This window comes from Vidua chalybeata, chromosome 18 (assembly GCF_026979565.1).
Source record: "Vidua chalybeata isolate OUT-0048 chromosome 18, bVidCha1 merged haplotype, whole genome shotgun sequence".
Lineage (NCBI taxonomy): Eukaryota > Metazoa > Chordata > Aves > Passeriformes > Viduidae > Vidua > Vidua chalybeata.
The window spans coordinates 12,747,391-12,762,337 of record NC_071547.1 but is presented as its reverse complement, the minus strand read 5'-3'; the positions used below and the strand labels follow the sequence as shown (position 1 = coordinate 12,762,337).

Here is a 14,947-nt window from a genome sequence, read left to right as displayed (position 1 = left end):
ATTTGTCCAGGAGGGCTGTGCCCACTGCCAGAGCATTCCAGGTTTGGCTGGGAAGGGAGGTGGTGGGTCCAGATTCATGAAGAGCACAGGCAGGAGCCAGCTGCCTGTGGCCAAATCCTGCCTGGATTGCTCCAGCAGGGCAGGGCTCCCATCTTGGGATGGGATGGCAAATTGTCACAGGAGCATCAGCCCCGTCCTGGGATGTGGTTCTGACAGGAGCAGGGACTGGATGTGACAGCAGCCTGGAAATAGCCTTGGCTGCAGCCTGGATGAGTTCTAGGTCCAACTAGAGAATGTTTTTATCCTTCCAGGCAGGAGCCCTGGGCTTGCTGGAGAGCAGGAGTACAGGGATTGGGCTCGGAGGATGCAGGATCAGCCCCATGTCCTGTCCTCACTTCCACCTGCAGGACAGGTGGATTAATAAGAGCACCCAAGTGGCTCCTCTTTGGGAACAGATAGGAGTTCCTGGAGCAAGGGAACCCTGCCCCCAAGGAGATGGGACATGGGGACTCCCCAGGGACTGTGGGATGCTCCAGAGTGGGAGCTGGGCCTACTCTCTCCAAGCTTGGATGTGCATCCCTGTGCCCCAGTCTAGCACAGGGGAAGAGTCCTGGGGAATGTTGAGAGCCTTCACTGACTGGGGGGGACAGTGGCTGCTCTGGTGGTGGCAGCCAGGACATGCTCCTGGACACCTTCTGAGGCCACCAGCACCAACAGATAAAGGAATTCCCTCTCCAGTCCCTTCCATGGATTTTTTCCCCAGTCAACATCCAAATCCTTCCCTGTTCCCCACATTGGTTGGAGCTGTGCTTTGATCAGCCCCCAGGCCTGTCCCTGCTCCATGTGCTCCAGTCCTGGTGGGTTTTCCAGCTGATCCAGGAGGGGTTCTTTTACCCAACACTTCCAAACTTCAGGGCTCCCCAGATCCAGCTTAAATTAGATAGAGTTCTCTGGGTAAGCTCTGGAACCCAAATGTAAATTAAAATTCCAGTGTAAAACACAACAGCCACAGCCTTTCCATGCTCTTCCTTGCTCCAAAGGAATTGAGCTCCTCTGGAAGCAGAAATTCCCAATAAAGGCTGAAAGGCAAGAGCAGGAACATTCCCTGCTGAGCTCCAACCTGTCCAGGGGAAGATGATAGGGACTGCCAAGGGGGATTCATTAAAGTTGGGGTTTTCCCACAAAAACTGCAGGATGTGTGGCCAATGGGCCGAGCCCGGCATCACCTGCAGGATGTTGTGGATTCATGGAGCTGTGTAACTCCCGGGGGGGAGGAGGAGGCTGGGAATTTCAGGATCTGTGGGGTGTGTGTTACAGCAGGTTGCAGGAGGTGACAATGCCATGGATCATCCCAGCAGGGTGGGAAACAGCCTCTGTGGGCTCATCCATGGGGAAAGGCTGCGGGAGGAGGACACCAAAGCAGGATGGGGCTGTGGCTCCTTCCCGCAGGGATGGCTGGTACCCGATCCCAAGGGATGCTGCAGGGATGGACTCACCGTCCCCGGGGTGGGGGTGAGGAGCTGCTGCCCAATAGTGAAGCCTGAGCCAAAGTGCCTTTGCTGGAGCAAGAGCTGGAGTAATTTATCGGGAAGCTTTTAGGGAAATGAGCGGCTGCTGGGCCCCTGCCAAGCGCAGCCCCGCTGGGCTCTGCCCGTGTCCTCTGGCAGCTCTTGCTGGGAGAGAGGGGGACAGGAGCAGGAGTGGGAATGGGGACAGCATGTGGACTGGGGTGAGGACAGGACAGAGAGAGGCATGGACAAAAGGATTGGAATGGGGGTAGAGATAGGGTCAAGGATGGGGATTGAGGCAGGGATGGAAATAAGCAAGGGAATGGGAATGGGGAGTGGTCAGGGATGAGGATGGGACAGGGATGAGGATGGGACAGCAGTGGGGATGGGGAGAGGGGAAAGGGACAGAGAGAGGAATGGAAATAAGGATGGGAGTGGGACTGAGGATGGCACTGGGGATGGAGACAGAGAATGGGACAAGGAGAGGGATGGAAATGGGACCAGGACAAGGGTGGAGCTGAGCCCATCCCACACTTGCAGCACAAGAGAAACAACCATTACCAACTTCTTCCCTTCCTATCTCAAACACTCCCCAGAGCTATGGAATCGCAGCCCTGCAACCCACGCTGGGGTTGCTGCCACTTTTACTCTGTTGTCCCCATGTCCCATGCAGGGTCCTGCTCCCTCCCACCTCCCCTCTCCCGCAGCAGCCCCCACCTCCCGGCACATTCCCGTTGTTTTTGCCTTTCCTGGCGGTCCCTTAATTGAGTTATCCCGGAGCACCTCTGTTGCAGCAGCCGCAGCGATCCATTGCCTCTGCGGCAGAGCAGGGACGCGGCTGGGACCCCGCTCCGGCATCCCGCCTGCTCCAGGATCGGGAGCTGCCATTCCAAACCTGCCCCAAGAAATCCGTTCTGCCGATTCCCATTAAAATCAATTGAGCAGCTTTGAAACGCTAAGCTTGGGGGATGGCGTTATTCCTTTTATCTAATTTTATCTAATTTTTTCTTTTACATTACTGTATTTCCTGGCAAATTAAATTGTATTGGTTTTTTTTTTCCTTCTCTTATGTTTATTCACAGTGTCTATAATAGACCTGGTTAAAAATAAAAAAAAATATATATACACATGTCTCTGAGGCCACGTGGCTCATTTGGAAATGCCAGTCCATAAAAAATCCAAACTTTCTACGGGAGATGGATGAAATTTCATTACGGATGTGGAGCCTCCCGCACTTTGCAAGGCAGCCGGAGTGATTTCATTGCCGTGGAGCACTTCCCATTTCCATTTCTCATTTGGACGTTCACTTCAATTTGTTTGATAAATTAGAGAAGATCAAAAAAAGGCCCCACCCAAACCCCAAATCAATAAAATGCCACCAGTTCCTCCTGGCATCCCAAAAATGGGGTGTCCCCCACCCCCCCACGTGGTGCTGCAGGGTGGGAATTCCTATGCTGGTGCAAGGAAATGAGTTTTCCCCATGGGAGCAGCCAGGGAGGTGAAGGTGGGGATGTCCCAGCCCCAGTGTCCTGGGATGGGCTCCTCCAGCCCCATAATAGGGGAGCAGCAGCTTTGCCTGATTCTCTCCCAGCCCCAAGCACTTCCCTGTTTTTTATTTATTTGTTTAATCTCTTTGCCATTAAAAATGCATCGCTGGGGGCTCGGGGAGGGCGATCCATTAGGTGGGAATGGGCTCCCACAGGGCACACAGATGTGACATTCCCGATGTCCCTCAGCCTGGAGGGCTCACACCAGGGCCAGGCCTCAGTGGTGTAAATCAGGAGTAACAGGGTGCTCCCCGCCACCAGCCTTGGGGCAGGATCCCCAGCTTGGCCCAGGAATTGTGACCCTGTGGAGCCTCTCTGAGCGCCGCAGACAGATCCTGGTTCCTGCTGGAATTACTGTTAACCCAGGTGAAAGCACTTCTGGGAAGCAGCTTGGGCTGAGCATCCTCCCCGTCAAGGCAAAGGGGAGTGAAACATTCATCAAACCAAACATAAAATATCAGGCATGAGATGTGGAGAGGGGGATGAAACCACTGGGATCCATGGGAAGAGGCAGGACCTGTAGCAGGATCCACAGCTGAAGTGGGGTGGGGGACATGGGAGCTGCTGGGAAGGAGCCAGGTCCCGCTGCCCCAAAGTTTAGGAATGCTCCAGCCCCCGGAGTCCTGGGGATCACAGCCCGCCAAAGCAGTGCCCACCTCCCGTGCCAGGAGGACTCAGCAGCACCCACAGGTGCTCCCAGGGCCCCACCCCCTCTCCCTCCACCCCAGCATCTCCAGGAGCCCCTGCAGCCCAGAGCGCTTCAGAAATCCGAGTTTTATTTCAGATCAGAAACAACCAACCAGGAAGGAAAAAAAAAAAAAAAAAAAAAAAAACAACAAAAAACCAACCAAAACCAAAAACACCACCCCAAAAACCCCAAAAACTCCAAAGAATGAGAAACGGCCCCAAATCCAAACCAGTCCGTGCCCAGGTGGGTGCTACATACAGGCTGGGGGGTTCCGGGGCGTGCGGGGCTTCCCGGCCTTGGGGTCGCTCCGGCTCTTCCCAAGGGGGGTCGGCTCAAAGTGCATCAAGCAGGAGGTCAGGAATGTCCCCGCACCGGGCAGGTGGGGAAACCGAGGCACGGCACGGGGACAGGGAGGGGCTTTTGGGGGGGGTGGAATCCAGCCCTTGGCAGCCAAGTCCATGCAAACGCTCCCGGCTCTAGGAACCATCTCAGGCGCGTGTATTGCTTAGGGGATGATTTGGTTTATCCTAAATATGAGCTCTAACGCTAGATCGGAGAATCCGACGGGATCCGCCGCGGGAGGGGCCGCCGGCCCGGCGCGGGGAGGGGGCTCACGGGGCTCCATGCACGTCACATGCACTCACGGGTCGGATTTTGTCTGGCGAGGGGGGGTCGGTGTGTCGGTGTCGGTACCAAAGTCTCCGTGCTCTGCGAGCAGCAGCGACGGCAGCGCCCGGCACAGCGGGGCCCCGGCGCGGCTCTGTCCCCTCGGCTGCCCCCCGCCCGGGAGGGTCACGTCTCTGGGCCACAGATGGATGTACATAGAGATATTTATAGATATTTATAGGTGTCTCCTCCTCGCTGTCGCTGCGGGTCCCCGGCGGCGGGGGCGCCCCGTTACTTCATCCCGCTGCGCAGCACCTGGTTGGCGGCGATGAGCATCACGCTGATGATGAAGGCAATGGCGAAGGCGCAGATGAGGCTCTTCCGCACGCAGGTCTGGCGGATCTGCTGGCTGGAGCAGGCTGGGGGTGGGACAAACACCGCGTTACCCCAATCCCAAATACACTCTCCTTGTACAAAGAGTAACCAGTGCTATCCCCATGGTTTGGCATCCCCATGGGGGGATTGGCGGCTTTTGGCATTCCCGGTGCCCGGCACTCACTCTCCACGTCGACGGGGCACTCCTCGGCTGTGCCCATGTGGCTCTCCTCCTCCGTCATGATGATGTTCTCGATGTCCTTCATGGACAGGTGCTCGCAGAAGGTGTCGTACAGCAGCCGCTTCAGCTCGTCCACCGTCAGTTTCTGCATGTCACACTGCCGGGGACCGGGGGCTCAGGGTGACCCCATGGCCGGCAGAACAGGGGGCTCCGGGGTCCCCCAGAACCTTTGGATGTGGTGGTTTGGGTGGACCACCCTGGAATTGTCTGGGAAAGGCCTGGTGTCCTGGTGACCCCCAGCAGAGCGAAGGGCACCAGAGGGTGCTGGCACCAAATGTGGCCCTGTTTGTGACAGGGGCACAGGAGCTCAGGGGAGTGCACCCTGACACTAATCCTGAACCTCATTGTGATCCTGACCCTGACCCCACTCCTGACCTTGACCTCAATCCTGACCCTGTTCCTCTTCCTGACCCCAATCCTGACCCTGGCCCCACCATTAAACCTGATCCCAATCCTCATCCTATCCCTGACTCCAACCCCAACCCTGATCCTAAACATGGCCCTAACCCCAACCCTTAAACCACTGCTGACCCTGACCCCAAGGTTTATACTAACCCTAAACTGGAGTCTGAGCCTGAGCTTGACTCTAACCCTAATCTTAAACCCAGTCCTGACTCTTAAACCAATCCTAACCTCGTCCTTGACCCAGAGCCTGACTTTCACCATCAACCCAACCCCAATTCCAGCCTTGACACTCATCCTATCCCTGATCCCAACTCAAACCTTGGCCCTGACTCTGAGCCTTCCCTGGTGCAGGTTCTGGGGTGATGCCCCAGGAGGGGCTGGGGGTGTCCCTACCTTCACATGGGGGCTGGGGGTGTCCCTGCTTTCCCGTGGGGCTCGGGGTTTCCCTACCTTCCAGAAGACGGTGTCGAAGTCGGTACCGTGGAACTTCTCTGGGATGCCCGAGGTGGAGAGCTTGGGCCCCAGCAATGTCACAAACTCCTCGAAGTCCACCTGCCCGTCACCTGCGGGACATGGGAGTGGCTGTCACCCCCTGCCTGGGCATGGGGCACATGGGACACTCCCCCTCCCAGAAGAGGCCCCGTGGGTGGTCACAGATCCCCAAAACCAGTTGAGGACTCCAGGATCAGCTGGGCACCTCCAGCAAATTTAGGGAACTTCCAACTTTGACCAGGATGCCCAGCATTGGATGGGGTCCCCAGTGCCAACCAGGGCCCCAGGGCCAACTGGGGACACTCAGTGTGGGCTAGGGACACCCTAATACCACCTAGTCCCCCCAAAATGTGATCTGGGACCCCAGTGCTGTCTGGGGAAACCAAATATCATCCAGGACATGAACATGAGCTGGACTCTGATTCCAGCTGGGACCTCAATGTCATCTGGAGGTCTCCCAGGGCTAACTGGGGACCACAAATGTTGGCTGAGGACACCCAAAATCAACCAGGGACTCCAACACTGGGTGGGGACCTCTAACGAAGTTTGGTGTCCCCAACACCAGCTGGGATGGCAACACTGGCTGGGGTCCTCAGTGCTGGCTGGGACTCTCATTGCCATGTAGGGACCCCCAGTATTCACTGGGGACCCCCAATGCCATTTGGGCCCCCTTTCCAATGGGACCTGGGGACACCCACTGTCACCTGGAGCCCCCAGTACTGGTTGGGGAAGCCCAACACTGTCCAGGACTCTGAACAGCTGTTGGACCCTGAATTCCAGCAGGGACCCCAACTCCAGCAGGGACCCCAGTGGTGGCTGTGACCCTGGGGGTGGCTGTGACCCTGGGGGTGCTTGGTGGCCGTTCTTGGCCATGTCCCCTGGCAGCGGGGACGCTGGCATGGGGCTGTCAGGGCAGCACTAACGATGAGTAATGAGGGGAGCGGCGCCTTGGCAGCGCTGCCGGAAAGGCTTTTAAATGGGGGAAAAAAGGAAAAGCAATAAATTAAGGAGCTCTTTCAGGTCCCTATGGGCGAGGGAGGGGTGGGGACAGGGTCACGGTGGCAGCGAGTGCTGGAGGGAGATGGGTGCTGAGGACACGACCCAGAGTGCAGGATCCACTCCTGGGTGCAGGATCCAGCCTCGGCAGCGGGGTCCCAGCAGGTTTAACAATCCCACAAAACATCCAGGATCCTTAAATCATCCCAAACAAAGCTGCAGTGGCAATGATGATGATGATGGATGAGCGGGAGGCTCCAGCGGGAGGCAGAGCCTGGGTCAGGCTCATCCCACATCCCGTTTCGTGTCCAGCACATGGGGTGGAAATACAGGAGAATTGTGTGTTTCTCCCAGCTGGGGATCCCGTCCCTGTCCCCATCCCGAGTTGCCGGGGTCCTACCGTCCATGTCGAGGCGCTGGATGATGACCTCCAGCTCCACCTCGTTGGGCATGTACCCCAGGGAGCGCATGGCCGTGCCCAGCTCCTGCTTAGAGATGAACCCATTGCCGTCGCGGTCGAACACCTTGAAGGCTTCCCGGATCTCTGTGGGGGGAGCAGGAATGAGTCTGGCTGAGCTTCCCACTCCAGCACCCACAGAACCCCTGTGGGGATCCCACCTGGCCCCCCCGGCCAGCGTGGAGCCCCCAACCTCCCCAGCAGGGTCCCACCTGCCCAACAGACTCTGAATATTTGTACCAATTCCAGGCACCCGCTCGCCGCACCCACCCTGCCCTCGCTACTGCCACAGCTGAAACTGCGGCATTCTGCCCTAAGAACACATCCCTGGATGTGCCTGAGCTTGGGGTGCCACCAGGTGGGCACTGTCGCTGGGGGCATCCCCACGGTGCTGCAGCATCCAGCCGGGAACATTCCTCAGGATCCATGGGGGCTGGGGACTGTCCCCATCCCGGGGTCCCGGGGTGGGATTGTGCCCCATGGTCTTCGGGTGTGTCTGTGCCCCCATCCTGGGTGCACAGGGGTGGGTGCTGGAGCTGTGCCACTCTTCACGCAAAAAAAAAAATCCCAAATCTTGATGAAATTGCTGCAGTGTTTTGCCCTGTCCAGTGCAGAGGAGGATGGAAGTGGGGGGTTTGGGGGTTTCTGGCTCAACAGGAACCCTTGGGATGTGGGGGAAGATCCCAGCAGGATGGCAGGGAGATGCTGAGGGGAAACTGAGGCATGGCCTGAGTCCCTTGACTCCACCCCACCTCTTGCTGCACTCAGGACTCTGCTCCTTTTTGGGGCAGTTTTTGGCTTTTTGATGTCACCTGATGTGCAAAGCTGGAACCAGGCTGATGGAAAAGAAGGACCAGGGAATTTGTGCTGGGGGACAGTGGGAAGCCAGGCCAGGATGTTGGTGCCTCTTCCTTCTCCATGTGGCTGCCAGGGGGATTCGTGCTGGAAGATCCAAGCAGGAGAAATGGGCTGTGAACTTTGGGTTTGGGGGAGAAAACCCATATTGGGTGACAGTGCTGACCCCAAGTGCTTGGAAACATCCCTGCCTGGATGGTGTCACATCAGTGACGTCTTCAAGGTGTTTTGGGGGAGTTTTGTGAGATTTTGGCCTGTCAGCCTGAGCTTCTCCATGGCCAGTGTCCCTGCCTGGGCAGGGAGATCCTCCAGCTTCTCCCTGTGCTCCTGGGGGGCCTCACTACACTCCAGGCACCCCCAAAATTCATCCTTCAAGGATGCTCATCCCAAAGAGCTCCAAGGTAGCTCCTCATCAGATGGTTCAGGATGTTGGGGGACACACAAGGACATGTCCTGACAGTGGCCAGGCTCCTCATTGAGCACCCCCTGCCCCAGCTGTGCCCTGAGCCTGCTCAGACCCAGTGTGAAGCCATGTCAGGATGTCACCAGTGTCCCCAAACCAGGGGGACGGGAGGAGGTGGGAGCCCGTGGGTGTCTGGCACAGGTGGGTGCTGAGGGGACACGACACTGGGACCCTGGGGACTGGGTGAACTGGGACAACAGCTGGTGCAGGGACACGGGGAGTGGGCACATGGAGGGGTGTGAGCACACACAGACAGACACACGGACACACACGGACAGACAGCTGCAGGACTCACACAGACCCCACTGCAGCGAGGCTGGGACACCCCTGGCAGTGACACTGGAGCTGTGCACACACAGACACACAGACAGACACATTCCTTATGGTGATGCTGTACTGGTGTCACACATCCCTTGCAGGGATGTGCCCAGGTGTGCAAACACACACACACACAAATACACACACAGACAGACACCCCTTGTGTGTGCACTGTGCGTGCACACACAGGGACACAGCCAGAACCATGTCACAGTGACGCTGTGCCTGTGTGCACACACACCTTGCAGTGACGCATGTGAGTGTGCGAACACACCCCAACACCTCGGAGCGATGTGCTCATGCACACACACACGGGTGCACACACACACAAGGGTGCACACACACACACGGGTGCATACACACACACACGGGTGCACACACACACACGGGTGCACGCACACACAGAGGTGCACACACACACACACACATGGGTGCACACACACACACACACACGGGTGCACGCACACACACACACATGGGTGCACACACACACACACACACGGGTGCACGCACACACACACACATGGGTGCACACACACACACACGGGTGCACTCACAGCCCCCGTGCAGGGACGTGCATGTGCATGGATGCAGCACACCCTGACACCTCGCAGTGATGCTGTACCTGTGCGTGCACACCCCGACACCTTGCACAGATGCACCTGTACGTGTGCACAAACACACGAACACCTTGCACTGAGATACTGGTGCCTGTACACACACACTTCCCTTGCAGTAGTGCCGCACTTGTGCACACGCATGGACGTGCACAGCCACGATGCATTGGTGCTGCACCTGTGTGTGCACACACCAACACCCGGCACAGCTGCATTTGTGCAAGTACATACATGCAGAAACACACACAAACCCCCTGCAGTGACATCCCTGTGCCTGCACACCCACACCCCCTGCAATGGTGCTGCACTTGCATGTGCACACGCACGGACCTGCACAAACACGTCACGGCGATGCTGCACTTGTGCACACAGACACACAAACACTGTGCACAGCTGCACTTGTGCGTGCACACAGACAGAACCCCATTGCAGTAAAGCTGTGCTGGTGTTTGCACACACACACACACACACACGCACACACACACACACCCCAGCACGTTGCAGCGACGCTGTGCTCATGCACAGGCACACAAACACCCTCTGCAGCAGGGCTGTGCGTACCAGCCCGTCCTGCTGTGACGCTGTGCGTGTGCACACTCACACCAACACCTCCTGCAGCCAGGCTGTGCATGGGCACACACACGTGCTGCAGTGACACAAACATTGGCCCAGCACAGAGAACGGCACAGCCACACACACAGTGACACTGGCACTGGCACAGCCACACACACAGAGCCACCCTGCAGCGAGGCCATGCACGTGCATACGATGTGTGAGCACACAGATGTGTGACCACTCAGAAGTGTGACCACTCAGATGTGTGAGCACACCCGCAGCACCGTGTGAAGGGGGTGTGCCTTGCCTGTGCACACACACACAGCCCCTGCAGTGAGACTGTGACAGGCACGTCAGAGCACACGCACACCCTGCAGAGCTGCACACACACACACACACACACACACACAGCCCTTGCACACTCGTGTGAGCACCTGCTTGGGGCCCCCAAATGGATTTTGGGGTTCTCCTCACCCCCCAGCCCTGTGGCTCCCTGCCTCAGTTTCCCCACAGGGATGCCGAGGGCTCCTGGTTTGGTGCTGGGCCAAGGGTGCTCCCCCCAGGCAGAGCGGGGACATGTGTGGGGTCACCCCCCGTGGCTCAGTTCCCCCCCAGTGCCGGTCTGGAGCCGGGGCTGCTGCACCCCTTTCCCCCAGGTTCCCCAGGGACACCCCAAAGCCGGGCACCGCCAGTGCCCGTCCCGCCGCCCCGGCAAACTTTTGGGGTGGAAAAAGCCATTCTGGTGGCAGCGAGATGAGCTCGGCCCCTCTCATCGCACGAGTGGGCAGAGCCCCGCCGGCCGCTCCTCCCGGCCGGAGTCCGGTGACACCGGGACTGCGTGGAGCTGCCGTGACCCGGGGGGTGGCACGGGTGACAGCCACCGCTCGGGTCCCCCGCGCCACCAGCCACTGTCATATTATGACAGCGGGGAGGGGGTGACCCCGCCGCGCCGCGGAGGGGAAACCGGCCCCCCGCCACTATCGGCGGTCCCTGCTGTGTCATATTGCCACAACCGGGGGCCCGGGACCCCCGCACGCCTCCTCGCTTCAGCTTTCCTCCTTCCCCTCCTCCTTCTCCTCCTCCTCCTTCTCCATCCATCCGCATCCCGCTCGCCCTCAGCCTCCCCACGGCGCCGGGGGAACGCGCACCCCGACTCCCCCACAGCCGCATCCCACGGGATGGACTTCCCGGTCCCCCAAACCGCCTCACTCCGCAATCCCATGGGATGTCTCCCTCATCCCCCCTGATCCCCAGGCAGCCTCCGCAGCCCCCCGAACCCGCTCACCCTCCAGCTCATCCTCGGGGATCTCCACGGGGCGCTGCTCGGCGAGGATGTTGGGGACGGTGTAGATCCCCCGGTACATCAACGCCGCCGTCACCGGGTGGAAAGGCATCTTCGGGGTTCCCCAAAACCCAAAGTTTAAACCCAAATCTCGTCGGGTAGAGGGGGGGCTCCCCCCAGTCGGTACCGCCGGACGCTAAACACAAGTTGCCGGTACCCGCCGCCCCCCGCCCGGTACCCACCGGCCAGGGGGGGCCGGGGCGGGCGGGCGCTCCCCGTCCTCCGGGGCCGGTGGCGGGACGGGGCTGGCGGCCGAGCCCCTCACCGTGGAGTCAGGGCGCGGGGGGGCTCCGCTGGGGGCGGCCCGCTTCCCCCGCGCACATGCCCTCCCGAAGTGGAAACGGGAGGTGAAAGCATCCAAGCCCCGGTTAAATCCTGGTGGAAGCGGCGGCGGCGGGGGGGACGGCTCTGGCCATGCCGCTCGGGGCGCCCCCTCCGCCCCGAGCCCCCCCCCCCCCCCCCACCTCCTCCCGGGGCCCCCCTTCCGCCGGCCCCGGGCCGCTCACAGCCCCCGGGGAGCCGCTACCACCGGGCCACGCTCCCCGGTGGGGCCCGGCATGGCGGGGCCGAGGCTGAAGGCGGCCTCTTCGTCTTCCTCCTCCCTCCTCCTCCTCCTCTTCTTCCTCCCCGCCAAGTGTCCCGGGCAGGCCGGGGCTCGCTGCCGCCGCGGTTCAGCCCCCGCCGCGCACCCGCCGCCCCCCCGCCGCCGCCGGCAGCCGGAGCATCCTCGGCCCCGGCCCCGGGAAGCGGCGGCGGAATCCGGGGAGCGGCGGCGCCGGGCGGGTTTTGAACGGTCCCGCCCGGGAAATGGGGCTGGGGGCGGGGGGGAGGTGGGGCCTCCCCCCGGGGGGGCGGCGAGGGGGGGCAGTGCGGCAATGAGGGGGGAGCGTCCCGGGCCGCAGGGAGGGGGAGTGGGAGATGCTGGTGCCGCGGGGGGGGGGGGGGGGGGCTGGCGGGGGACTGGGGGTCGGCAGGCAGGGCTGGGGGTCCCTGTGACACCCCCTGTCCCGGCAGCTGTCACCCCGATGTCCCCACATGCAGCACGCCATGCCCAGGGAGTTGTCACCCCGAGGTCCCTTCACATGGCACCCTGTTCGTGGGGCAGTCACCGTCCCAGGGTCCCTGCAGGCTTCGGGGACTGTCACCATCCCAAGAGGCCATCACCTGCATGTGGCACCCCAAACCCAGACAGTCGTCACCCCCAGGTCCCTGCACGTGGCATCCCGTGCCTGGACAGCTGTCATACCTGTGTCCCCACACCTGGCACCCCAGGCTGCCACCACCCCAAAGCCCCTGCATGTGCCACCCTGGGCCAGCCATCACCCCCAGGTCCCCGGGGTGCTGCGGGGTGACAGGGACCCCACGGCCAGACCTCCTGCTCCCACTGCAGGGAAAGAATGAGCCGTGGAAGAGGCAGGAAGCAGGGCCAGGAGCAAAGCCCTCCATCCCTGTCACCTTTTCCAGTCATCTCCTGCTTGCCCCCAGCCTTAGTCACATTCTTCACCTTATTTCTCACTTGGACGTTGATTAATCACAGCTGGGCTCCCTGAGCCAGGGCAGGTCCCCACCGTGCCATGTCCACACCGCCTCCGTGTCCCGGTGACATCCCTGTGACATCCCTGTGACATCCCTGCACTCAGGCACACGGCAAGGAATGCTCCCAGGACCGGGCACACCTTCCCTCCCAAATCCCGCTGTCCTCCTTCCCTGGGCTGGGCTGTCCCAGCAGACCCCGGCCCACTGGGAGATGGGGGATCACAGTGTCCCCTGTTCCTGGGTGGCATCTCTGGAGGTGGGGACAGTGGCACAGGGAGGCTGCCAAGGCTCCTGCTCTGCACATTTGGAGGTGCCGTGGTGGGGGGGAAGGGCCTGGGGGGAGGAGAGATGCGATTCCCAGAGCTGGAACAGGGTGGAAGAGAGAAAAGTGGAACAGTTGGCACCTCCCAGGTTCTCACCGGTCACCAAGGAGGCGTCAGAGCGATGGGGAAACTGAGGCACAGCTGGACAGGCTGCAGATGTGCCTCTCATCTTGGCACTGCCACAAGAACCCCAAAAATCTTGGAATAGGATTCTTGCTGCTCCAACAACTGCTTCACCAAGCCTCCCCTCGCCTCCTGCAGTCGCCGCGGACACGTGCTCAGCCTCATCCAATTCACCGCTGCCGGGAATTTTCGGGCTGCTCCAGCCTCCCGTGTGCTGAGCCCTCCATCTCCCCCCGAACACCAGCCAGGACCCGGCTCCGCGGCTTCCCGGAGCCCAGCGCTGCCTCCCGGCCGCGCTGCCGCTGCAGCCGCCCTTGGCTTCAGCCAGCTGGGGTCCCCTTTAAGCTGTTTTTTAGTTGGGAGAAATTTCCCTCTCCCGCAGCAGAAAACCACCACGGCCGCGCTCCGGAGAGGGGATTTCAGGGATGAGCAGTTCCCGATGCTGTGGGGTCTCAGCTCCCAAGGCAGGGTCGTTCCTCCCGGGGAGTCGTGGCTTGGGGGTGGATTTTTCCAACTCTGCTCCAATTCCCTCCTCCCCTGGAGCTTGGGATGGGATTGGGGCATGTGGATCTGTGCCCCACAGGGAGTCTCCAGTGTCAGATACTGCGGTTGAGATCCCAGCACCCGAAGGGGGAAGTGCTGATGATAACAAGTGGCTTTTTGGGAGAAACAACCCCCAGAAAAGCAAAGCCTGATTGAAAATTTCCTCCCCCTTTTTTTTTTTTTTTAAACAGATCAGTTTGCTCCTCGACGTTAACGAAGCTCCCTCCCAGTTAATTCTCCAGAGGCCCTGGGGTGGAAACTCATTAATTTGTCACCACCCAAATCCCAGCAGGAATAACAGGGCCAATTTCTGGGCTTTTTCCCTCCAGTCCCCAGTGGAGCTCCCTGTGCAGCGGCAGGGACGTGGTGGAGCCTCCTTCCCCAGGGATGGGGGCCGCCGCTGCTCCCGGCTCCCGCTCCCCGGGGATGGGGGTGGCCAGGCGGCACAGGGCGGGGAGGGGGGAGGAAAGTGAAGTGGTTTCATTGCATTTGAAGGCCTGATTGGGTTTTTGTTCATCAGGGATCCCTGCTGGAGTGCTCCCGTGCTTTCCCGGAGCCCAGCTCAGCTGCGCTGCTCTCTTCCACATGGGATGAAGGCTGGGACGAGCCGTGCTGGCTCCCTCTGCTCTGCCCCACAGTCCCTGTGCTGAATTCCCCACTGATTCTGTGGGGAGAAGCTCTGGGGTTTCCTTAGAGCTCGGCCCTAGGACAATGGGGTGGAGGCAGCGGCGTCCCAGGGATTCCAGCTGAAATCCCAGCCACAGCCGCTGGGATGCTGGGAATGTTCTTCTCCACAATTCCCCCTTTATCTCACCCGGGGCTCGGGCCAGCCTTGCCAGCAGGTCAATGCCACCTCTCCCCTCCGTCCCTTTGTCCCTCTGGAGACAGCAGCACTTTCCCAACACTGCCAGCTGTTTTCCTAATTAGCTGATCCCACTAATGAGGCTGGAGAAGCTC

General features: G+C 60.2%; 1 protein-coding gene across 1 annotated transcript; it reads right to left on the bottom strand.

Annotated features, from left to right (window-relative positions):
• Positions 1-3,816: 3,816 nt before the first annotated feature.
• On the bottom strand, positions 3,817-12,220 carry CABP7 (calcium binding protein 7). The gene is made up of 5 exons (XM_053959535.1): positions 11,409-12,220; positions 7,259-7,402; positions 5,821-5,933; positions 4,909-5,062; positions 3,817-4,768 (listed from the first exon to the last, which is right to left on the bottom strand). Exons 1-5 carry the CDS (start codon positions 11,515-11,517, stop codon positions 4,641-4,643), a joined length of 648 nt encoding a protein of 215 aa, XP_053815510.1. The 5' UTR covers positions 11,518-12,220; the 3' UTR covers positions 3,817-4,640.
• Between the last annotated feature and the right edge of the window lie 2,727 nt (positions 12,221-14,947).